The sequence below is a fragment of the Microtus oregoni genome, unplaced genomic scaffold (assembly GCF_018167655.1).
Source record: "Microtus oregoni isolate MIOR12 unplaced genomic scaffold, Mior012 000055F_ref0000237, whole genome shotgun sequence".
Classification (NCBI taxonomy): domain Eukaryota; kingdom Metazoa; phylum Chordata; class Mammalia; order Rodentia; family Cricetidae; genus Microtus; species Microtus oregoni.
In genome coordinates, this window is record NW_024543831.1 from 11797859 (window position 1) to 11808998 (window position 11140).

The following is an 11140-nucleotide window of genomic DNA, read 5'->3' on the forward strand; positions in this document are numbered from 1 at the left end:
AGGATAAAGCCCTGTCCAGTGGGCTGAGATGACTTCAATATTAAACCAGGCACAGTCAACCCCAACATGAGCACAGAAACCAGGTAAGAAAGGCGGGATGGATGAAGAGAAATTCTCCCAATGAAAGAGCTGGATCAGAGAGAGGAGAAAATGAGGCTTCAGGGTAGGATGAAGGAAAAGCTGTTAAGGGGCAAGGTTGGAATAGCAAGTGATTCGGTTCTGTCTATAGTCGCTACGCTGGGCTTCGTTAGGACGGTCCGGAAGAGAAACAGAAAGTGTAGCGCAAAGTGTAGCAAAGTGTACGACGAACTTGGTTCCACTTTCCGCAGACTACGCTCTTCCCTCCTACCTCCAATCCACCTCTAACTCCGACCCCAGCCTAAGACGAGGCTGTTCTCCTCCAATGTCCACGTGGGGGCAGCCTGTCTCCGCCCCGCCACCAGGAGGACTTCCGCGTCCTCGCCGCCCCGCCCCCTGGCAGTTTTGCGCATGCTCGGGAGCCATATTCGCCGCGGATGCTTGGCCATCCGGGTTGGTTCTCCAGCTGAGTAAAGCGACACCGATCTGCACCCCTCACTGTCTTCCTCCGGTGAGGCTCGGTCCCCTACGGCCCGCGGAAGCGTGGTCTCTGTGTCCTGGGCGGGGGCTATCTGCGTGGAGACAACGGCCCAGGCCGGGGCGGCCGCCACCGAGGAGCCGTGGGCACGATGACTTTGCACCCGCCTCCTCGGTGACCGGCCTGCCAGGGACTGGACCCCGCCGTCCGCCGTCGGGCATCCCCGCGCGGCCTGGACGGCGGGCCCGGGCTCTGGGACCCCCTGCGTCGGTGCGAGGGGTGGGGCGGCCCTGCGAGTCCCTTCGGGAAAGTGGAGCTGCGGGGAAAGTCCAACGCTTGTGGCGCCGGCGCGGGGCGTGGAGGTAGAGCTGTGTTCACAGCCTAATCGAAACCCGGCGTGGCCTGGCTGCTGTGCTCGGGGCCACCTTTCTGTTTCTCCTACACGTTGGAATCGACTCCTGGCAGGTTAGCTTGCCGACGACTTTCCTAAAATGTCAGTTCTTGGGTCCTTGCGCCCAGTCATTCGACGGAGCCGTCAGGAGTTAAGAGATTAAGTTTTCACCTGAGCACCCAGACCCTTCAGATGTCTGTTTAATTTTTCAGCCACGATTCCTGGTTTCCCATTATTTGGCAGTATAGGAACTGAACTCAGGGTGCTATTTTTCCACAAAGGCAGAGCTTCCATTGCTGTCTTTCGAAAATATGAGGCCCAGGTTTACCACCTGCCCCTACACCCTGAAATTTAGGGCCTTATCGGGCTTAGACAATTTGTCTTGTCTCTTATCCGCTCATTTCCACTTCATTAACCTTTCTCATCCCGCTCTAATTGGAATGTCCTTCCCTTCACCCTTTCCCAATTTTCCTTCGACTTGAGGCTTTTCTACTTACTTTTGTCTCTCCCATCTGTGATTCACTCTCATTCTCGGTTTTTGTTTCACAAAAACTTACTTGCTGTCCATCCCTTCTTCCCACCCCACCCTCGGTGCCTCTTCTGGTTACTTTATGATCTGTGTCCCTCTCCTCTGGCCTCTCGATTTGAGTTCTTCAGACAGACTTGGCTTTCACCTTCGGCATCCAGTATAGTTCCCGATGGCTGCCTGATGCATAGTGTTAGCTGAATGAGGGTGTGGAGCAAACTATTTAAAAGGTAGAAGACACTTTTCGCTTTTTGAGACAGGGTTTCTCTGGGTAGCCTTGGAGCCTGTCCTGGAACTAGCTACTAGGCTGGCCTTGAACTCACAGAGATCCGCCTGCCTCTGCCTCCCGAGTGCTGGGATTAAAGGCGTGTGCCTGGCTAGAAGATACTTCTTAAATTATGATTTTTTTTAATGATCCTATTTTCTTTTCACAGGAGTTACATAAAGTTCAGAAGCCATGGTGAGTTCATGACACGTTTTGTTTAATTCGTGCCTGTTGAATGCTACTTCTTGTTTGCAGCTAAGAGACTGACAGGAGAAGTGAAGCAGAAGCAGGTGGAGGTGGGGTGGGGTGGGGTGGAATGGTGGCTTCCTCCCCTGAACTCAGCACCGGGACGCAGCTGTAGGTTTGTGGGCTTCCAGAAGCTGACTGACTTCAGTGACAGGCATCATCGCTCTGTTTTTCCTTTGCAGTCTCGAAGATATGACTCCAGGACCACAATATTTTCTCCAGAAGGTAAATTAGAAAATTTAACTTGCTTCAAAGAAAGTTTTTGTTTAGTTTTTTTTTTTTTTAAGTATTATACTTTTAGCGGGGCGGGGGGGGGGGGGGAGCTATACGTGTGTCTTTTGGTGTTAGGCTCATTCTTCTTGTACTTTGAAATAGCTGTTGTCCCTAGGTTGAGTAGTGAAACTAAGGCTGAATCCGCTGTGTCTGCTGGATTCTGCTGGATTCTCTGGCTCAGCACTGTAGCAACACAGAGGGACGCTGGGTCTCGCTGTTTTGCAGGTCGGTTATACCAGGTGGAGTATGCCATGGAAGCTATCGGACACGCGGGCACCTGTTTGGGGATCTTAGCCAATGATGGAGTCCTGCTTGCTGCAGAGCGGCGCAACATCCACAAGCTTCTGGACGAAGTCTTTTTTTCTGAAAAAATCTACAAACTTAATGAGTAAGTGGATCTTGGGGGAGAGTTTGCACTATTTCACTTCCCAGCCCAAGTGGGATTGGCATGTCTGGAAAGGAGTCTTCTGTGTGAGATGGTAGAACTGAAGGGAGTAGATTAATTCTTTTCTTGTGAAAATGTGTATTTGCTTTATTTTGCTTGAAACCTCCTCGAAGCCCATTTATTGTATTATGTCTCAGTATGTTCAGTATGTGTAATTCACTTCGAGTGCAAAGCTAAACAGTGCAAAAAGGCATTGTGCAGTGATAAAAGTATGTACTTACTGGTCACACAGATTCGGTTTACAAGTCAACGTCCATCAATACAAGGTGTGATGTTGTACCAATTATTTGACTTCTTGGGGACTCAGAGTGGTTATAGAAATCTAAAGAAACAAAATAAATGAGCGAAATAAACTCACACAATGCCTAGCATAAAGCAAGCCCTAGTGGTATTGCTTAGGATGACAGTAGAGATCCTGGAGAATTACACTGACTCTTTACCAAAGAACCGGGATTTGGAGATCTGGGCACAGTCAGCCACATAGTACATCTAGTTTCTGTTCAGGTTGAGTACTTGGGACTTTGTTTTTCGTGGAGGATTGGCCGTGCTTCATAGAGACTTTGCCTTGTGGGGTAGGCCCACTGAATGTTTGTCACTGAGGCCTATCTAATTATTTTTATTACAGTGTTGGAGGTGTATACCGTACATTCTGACCCTTTTCACATCCTATCCCTACCCTCCCCGTCTTCCTTCTCCCTCCCCACAAATCTTTCTTAAGTTTAGTCTGTTTACAGATTGACTGACATTCCCAGGGCCATCTGTGTAACTGTGGGCTGAAAGCTATTGGAGGCCGGTGGGCTTAGCAGTTGGCACATAACCAAGGACAGTGATCCTTCCTTTGTCAGAATCTATCAGCAGCTAAGAGTTGCAGTATAAAGACAGGATCCTATGAGCCCCTTCTCGACTGATTATTGGTAGGATTATGGCAAGTCTTTTTCTGTCTTGGTAGCCAGCTCCCAAATAATGACACGAAGACGTCTTATTAATTATGAAAGCTCAGCCTATAGCCTATAGGCCTATTCCTAACTAGCTCTTATAACTTAAATTAACCCATTTATATTAATCTGCATTCTGTCACATGGTGTTACCTCTCTTCCATCTTGTCCCTCTTGTTTCCTCTCTGTCTCTCTTGGTGTCTCCTAGGAAATCCTGCCTGTACCTCCTGCCTAGCTATCGGCCATTCAGCTTTGTATTACACCAGTCACTGTATTCATCTTCACACAGTGTACAAATATCCCACAGCATCCGGTCTTGCCTGTGCCCAAAGCAGCTGTGAACTGATGATTTTAGTGTAGTCTACAGCCCACTCTTTGTCTTCCCGGCCCCTTTCCCACAAGCCTTGTCTGAAAGCCTTAGAGAGGCAGTGGTGTAAGCGACTTCTTTAGGGCTGTCCCACAACTGTCACTTATCCCCAGCGTCATAGACATCCATGATATGCACTTACCAGCACTTAAGCTGAGGCTTCTCTGATTAAGGCTGGGGTCTACTTTTGTCCAAGAGGAAAGGTATAGGTACTTAGAAGGCAGTTGGGTTCTGTGCCAGGTTACATAGCCACCAGAAAGACACTCCTGCATGGGCCTCGTGCTCTCATGGGCTTTTGGCACACTCACTTGACACAGTGTCCTTCCCCCACAGTCACTTTAGGCCCTACTCAGTGACTGGAGCACTTGTTGAGGCATAGTCCCAGCAGGTAGCTAGACTGTGGAGACCCAGGGAAAGCTTTGGGAACCGGCAGAAAAGGGAGTACATGCCTAGACAGCCCGTGAACCCCCACCCTGTGTCTCTTCCCCTCACACCTGTCAGGCCAGGCAGTGAGAGTTACACCCCAGTGGAGTGGTCTGTCCACTCAACATAGCCTTTTCTTGGGCTCTCTTGCTTTAGCTACTTAGTGTTCCTTCTCTTGCCTGCTCCCCGAGGGCAATAATAAATGTGTCTGCTAAAGAACTGAGACTGCATTTGTTTATCATTTGTGCTGAATGACATTAGCTAAACATCTCCCAAGATCATGATCTTCTAGCCTTTTCCCTGAGGCTGGTCCTGTAAGGAAAGTTGGGGAATCCCTCATAGATCTAGGTACTTCTTAACACTCAGAAATGCCCTAGCAAGCATCTTTCCTCTTACATTGGTCTTTTTTTTTTCCTTCAAGGGACATGGCTTGCAGTGTGGCAGGCATCACATCTGATGCTAACGTCCTGACTAATGAACTAAGGCTCATTGCTCAAAGGTACGGATGGAGTAGTGGGACACCCAGCAAGTCCCGTGGCTCCAAGGAAGGGTTTAAAGTTGTTTAGAAAACCCCCTAATTGGCCAGGCGGCGGTGGTGCACACCTTTAATCCCTGCAGAGGCAGGGGGATCTCTGTGAGTTCAAGGCCAGCCTGCTCTACCTCTACAGAGTGAGTTCCAGGATGATCAGAGCTATACAGAGAGAGATACCCTCGGGGAGGGGGGGAGGGGAGTGTCCATTAATTGAAAAGTGTATTCTTCCTAATCAAACAAACTTATAAAATTATAAAATACTGGTACACATGAGAATACTAGTATTTTTCTCCCTCTGTCCTCTTCAGAATATAAGTCACTGCTATACATTTACCCCATATATGTTGTGGGAGCTGCAGGCTTTGTTCCTGTCGCCCCAGCTCCTGGTCACCTGGCTAGCTTATGCCCCGAAATAACAACACATAAACTGTATTCTTTTAAACATTGCTTGGCCCATTATATCTAGCCTCTTCTCGGTTAACTCTCATACCTGGACTAGCCCATTTTTAATAATGTGTGTAGCACCCCAAGGTGCTCTTACCGGGAAGATTTTAGCCTACGTCCATCCTGGGTTGGAGCTTCATCGCATCTGCCCGGGAGATCTGTCTGAGGCGTCTTACCTCACTTTCTCTTTCTCCTAGCATTTTGTTCTGTTTACTCCACCCACCTCTGTTCTAACCTATGAGGGCCAAGCAGTTTCTTTATTTTTTTAACCAATGTGTTAATTTCATTGGTTAAATAAAGAGACTGCCTTGGCCCTTTAATAGGAGAGAAAATTAGGTAGGCGGAGTAGACAGAACAAAATGCTGGGAGAAAAAAAGCCTAGTAAGGAGTTGGCATAATTCTCCCACTCCAGAAAGACACAGGTTAAGATCTTTCCTGGTAAGCCAGCTCGTGGTGCTACACAAAATATTAAAAATGGGTTAGATCAATATAAAAGAGCCAATAAGAGGCTGGAACTAATGGGCCAGGCAGTGCTTAAAAGAATACAGTTTTCGTGTAATTATTCTGGGTAAAGCCCGGGTGGCGGGACGCAGTCCCATCGCTCTTATTACAACACATAAATATTCCCCCCCCCCCAGAGGGCATTTCCTTGCATTGTATATATTTTCGAGAAGCCTGTTAATATGTCATTCTCTTTACCATAGGTATTTATTACAGTACCAGGAGCCAATTCCGTGTGAGCAGTTGGTTACAGCATTATGCGATATCAAACAGGCTTATACACAGTTTGGAGGTACTGAGTTTCTTTGGGAATACTCTGAAAACTTAAGACATTCTATAAGGAATAAACTTTTGCTTTGTTTTGTTCTGTGTTAAGGTTTTTTGAGGTTGATATTTTGGCTTTGTTGGGTTTCTTTTGGGGGTTTTAAAATATATTTTTAAAAATATATTTTTATTCTCTGAGAATTCCATACAGTGAATTTTCATAATATTTACCTACCATTTCCTTCCAAATCTCTCCCCCACCTGCCAACCTGCCCGACTTTATGTTCTTTTTTTCCCTGCCACTTTCCTCTTTTAAATTCTGCAGTCCAGTTTGTGCTAAACAAACGCTCTGGGTGTGGGACCTGCTCTATAGCATTGTCACTTTAGCAAGGGCCACACCTGTAAAGAAAATGACTTCCTCTCCCAGCAGCTGCCAATACTAGAAACTCATCAGCTGGAGGTGGGACGTCATGCCCACCTCCCTCGATATCCCTCCTCCCCTCAGTATCCCCCAATCCCTTCCCTCCTGCCCCCCCTGTATCCCTCCGCCTTTGGTGTCCCTCCCACCCCCCCATCCCTCCTCCCATGTGCTATATAGCATGGGTCTTGAGCATGTTGTCACAACTACTGCGAGCTTGTTTGTGAATTCCCTGTTGTGTCTGGAAAACATTGTTCTGTCATCCGCCACCTCTGGCTCTTACAGTATCTTTGTCCCTTCCGTGATCACTGGGTGTTGGAGGAGTGACAAAGCCCAGCTTAGGGATAAGCACTCTGCAGTCTCTTACTCTCTACATGTTTTGTTTGTGAGACATTCACACAGTGTAGCCTAGACTCACCTGGAGCTCTCTGCATCCTTCTGCCACAGCCTCCTGAACCCTTGGGTGCTCCGCCTGTTCATGAAAATATGCTTCCATATGCCACAACAGGATGCTTCGTGGCCAGAGTAGCCTTTTCAAGTCTGGAAACCGATTATTTTTACATAATAATGAAATTCTGCACGGGGGTGGGGGGCTTCAGTTTCCTCATTTCCTCCCTAGCCGGAGTCCAGCTCCTGGAAACAGAAGTGGCATTTGTGACTGAGCTTATCTGTGGTGGCCAAAACACAAAAGCAATTTATGCATGCCTAATTCCACAGACAGGCTTGGGCCGCATCCATGGGCATCTCTAAATTGAGGTGGTTGGGTTTTAAAATTGAGATTATTGATTTTTTTTTTCTTTGTTAAAGGAAAGCGTCCCTTTGGTGTTTCTCTGCTGTACATTGGCTGGGATAAACACTATGGCTTTCAGCTCTATCAGAGTGACCCAAGTGGAAATTACGGGGGATGGAAAGCCACGTGTATCGGGAACAACAGTGCGGTGAGTATCTTTGTGACGCTGACATGCAGGGAAGGCTAAGGTCTGTGCTGTTGGAGTAGCATTTAGTGCAAGAGTGTCTAACAGCATTTAACACCAGTGTCAGCGTGGCCTCAGTGTGGTCTCTGCTGCTATATGCTGTAGTTTGTTGATGATATTTATAGCTAAGTGATAGTTTTCAATTATAAGTTGTAAGAACTTTTTTCTTATGTGTTAATTCACATCTGAACCCTGTTTTGTTTGTTTGTTCCCCATTAAGGGTTTCTCTGTGCAGCTTTGGAACCTGTCCTGGAACTTGCTCTGTAGACCAGGCTGGCTTGGAGCTCAAAGTTGTACCTGTCTCTGCCTCCTAAGAGCTAGGATTAAAGGTGTGCATTACCGCCTGGCGGTGGTGGCGCACGCCTTTAATCCCAGCACTCGGGAGGCAGAGGCAGGCGGATCTCTGTGAGTTCGAGGCCAGCCTGGTCTACAAGAGCTAGTGCCAGGACAGGCTCCAAAGCTACGGAGAAACCCTGTCTCGAAAAACTAAAAAAAAAAAAAAAAAAAAAGGTGTGCATTACCACCGTCCTGCTCACCTCTGAACTCTTTTAGTGGAGATCACAGGTTCAAGGCCTTCAGAACACTGGTCACCCTAGTCCCTTCCCCATCCATGTTACCCTTCCCACTGTCAACATTGTTTGTACCGGTTACAAAGCTGATATGAATTTAGGCAGTTGATGTGTTAGGCCAGTCCGTTGTACTCTCCCCTAAATGCAGAAATTTGAAGGAAACTCTGTGTTGATTCTTTGTTTTTTTTTTTTTTTTTTGTAGGCAGCCGTGTCAATGTTGAAACAAGACTACAAAGAAGGAGAGATGACTCTGAAGTCGGCACTTGCTCTCGCTATCAAGGTGCTAAATAAGACCATGGATGTTAGTAAACTGTCAGCTGAGAAAGGTAAGCCCAGTCCTCCTGATTTGTCTAACTGAGTGAGGGGATTCATTGAGTAGCTACAGCCTTAGGTCTTTAATGAGTTTTAGTTTATTGGAGCAGTCACCTTAGGGGATACTGGAGACTCCATGCTGTTAAATGACTAAGATTAGCCTTGAATTGTAGAGCCACAGTCCTACGTCATAGGGCAGACTTAAGGATTTGAGCCTGAATGTAATTCCTGTTTTGTAGATCTTGTGCTTCTGGCTGGCCTTGGCCTCACTGTTAGAACAAAGCTGGCATCAAGCTAGCAGTGATCCCTGCCTGTGCTTCCATAGTGCATCGCCATGCCTGATGGAAACTGCCTTTTGGGTCATTGTTTTAAAAAGAAATTAGGGGGCTGGAGAGATGGCTCAGCGGTTAAGAGCATTACCTGCTCTTCCAAAGGTCCTGAGTTCAATTCCCAGCAACCACATGGTGGCTCACAACCATCTGTAATGATGTCTGGTGCCCTCTTCTGGCCTGCAGGCATACATGTACACAGGATATTATATACATAATAAATAAATAAATATTTAAAAAAAAAAGAAATTAGGAAAGTTCATTAAAAATAGTGTTGTATTGTTTGGATATTCTGGCTTGTTCCTTCTGGTCAGCTCAGCTTGTGGGTCAGAACAACTTCTGACCTGGCCTTACTGGGTAACACAGATGTTTGCTGAGAAAGTTACTGGGGGAAGAAAAGATCCTTAGGTAAAAATGGTAATCAGGGTATCACAGGATCAAAGGTATTCTGTTCCTGTAAAAATGTGAGTGTATCGTTAAAAGTATAAAACATGGGAGAGTAAGAAAAAGGTCAAGATGCAGGTAAAGAGAGAGTAAGCCATTCTGCCTCTGACACAAGTGTGTGTTTGTGTTTTTAGTGGAAATCGCCACACTAACAAGAGAGAGTGGAAAGACCGTGATCAGAGTCCTCAAGCAGAAGGAAGTAGAACAGTTGATCAAAAAACACGAGGAGGAAGAAGCTAAAGCTGAGCGGGAGAAGAAGGAAAAAGAACAGAAAGAAAAGGATAAATAAACAAAATCACGGATTTTATAACTCCTTAGAGGCACCAATTCAGTTAGGCGTGGTCCTGGCCTTCCACCCTGGAAAGGTTTTTTGTTATTTCTTCTTTAACTTGCCCATTGGGGAAATAGGACATTACATACTGAATTGGGTCCTTGTCGTATCTGTCCAGTTGGATCTTTATTGTAATGATGGACATCTTTATAGACATCTTAATCTTAACACATAATTTTTTGGAATAAAATTTAGAAAGATTGGTTATGGTGAAGGAAAAATTTCTTTGTAGCAATAATTGTTGAAGATACCACAGTTGGCCAGAGAGATAGCTCAGCAATTAAGAGTGCACACACTACTCTTGCAGAGGACCTAAATTCAATTCACTGCACCCATATTGGTGGGTCACAGCCACAACTTCATCTGCTGGGGAATGCAGTGCCCCTGGCGTCTGCACTCATGCATAGCCCACCCACATGCAGACACATATGATAAAAATGAGTAAACAAAAGAACACCAGGGTTGCTAGAGTGATGAGGTATGTATACTATGACTTACCCGGATTTTACAAAGTGGACAGGCTACCTGCTGGTCTCCAGGGACTGGTTTGAGACTGAACAGTTAGACTAAACAGCACCTTAGGGTATATCTGCATGTCTGTAAGGAATACTGAGTCCTGACACTGGAACTGAGGCTGCCCACAGTCAACAGCCCCAGCCTCATAGAAGATAGCGTGGGAGGAGTTGCAGCCTGAGAAGTGGGACCAACAAGGAAGAGCAGCTCCAGTGAGGCCGGAGGGAGCACGCTTGCTAGGTTTAGCTCATTCTGTCCGCTTGTGCTTCTGTGGCTTGGCAGAAGGAGTGGAGTGCAGTTGTTAAAATGTGGTTCATGGACTCCCAGCAGGAATAGAATCACAGGAGTAGAACCTGAATTCAAGTCTCTGCAGTTGAAACCCAGTCCCATCCTGTGTCCTTGCACTTGCATTCACCTCCACCCTGGGGCACTGGACCTAGAGTCTTGGGCATGGTGAACTCACAGTTGAGCACAAAGATGCATTCCTCACCTGATTTGACAAGCCGTAGATTGGGATTCTTAACGCTTGTTAAAGTTGGAGAGGTAAGTTTTGCACACTAGGATCACCTGATTGGCTTTTCAAACTTGGGCACAAGCTGAACTCCATGCCTCTTAGCTCCAGGGGATCCAGACATAGGCATGGCTTTAAAAACCTGGGGTATTTCATGACGGCAGGATGAGAACTGATTTCCTTAGCTAGTGTCTGTCAAATACAGGGTCCAGTGTTTTGGGTTTTGTTTGTTTTGGTTTTTTGTTTCTTGGTTTTTTTGTTTTTTTTGTTTTTTTTTTTTTGAGGCAGGGTTTCTCTGTGTATCCCTGGCTATCCTGGAACTCGATCTGTAAACCAGGCTGTCCTCGACTCAGAAATCACCTGCCTCTGCCTCCCAAGTGCTAGGATTAAAGATGTGCACCACCCAACAGGATCCCAGTTTTATCTCCAAAGTACATTGAAGTAATAGCAGTTTCTTGCAGGATGTGTGTTAGTTTATTTTTAATAATTTATATATATGTACGTGTGTGTGAGCGGACAGAGGCCAGCCATCCAAGATCCCCTGAGCTGGAGTTACAGGTTGTTGCAAACT

General features: G+C 46.4%; 1 protein-coding gene across 1 annotated transcript; it reads left to right on the top strand.

Annotated features, from left to right (window-relative positions):
* The first annotated feature begins 471 nt into the window (after positions 1 to 471).
* Psma4 (proteasome 20S subunit alpha 4) lies at positions 472 to 9750 on the top strand. The gene is made up of 9 exons (XM_041638664.1): positions 472 to 589; positions 1908 to 1933; positions 2167 to 2209; positions 2483 to 2645; positions 4849 to 4926; positions 6108 to 6196; positions 7394 to 7524; positions 8332 to 8455; positions 9349 to 9750. Exons 2-9 carry the CDS (start codon positions 1931 to 1933, stop codon positions 9501 to 9503), a joined length of 786 nt encoding a protein of 261 aa, XP_041494598.1. The 5' UTR covers positions 472 to 589; positions 1908 to 1930; the 3' UTR covers positions 9504 to 9750.
* Positions 9751 to 11140: the final 1390 nt, after the last annotated feature.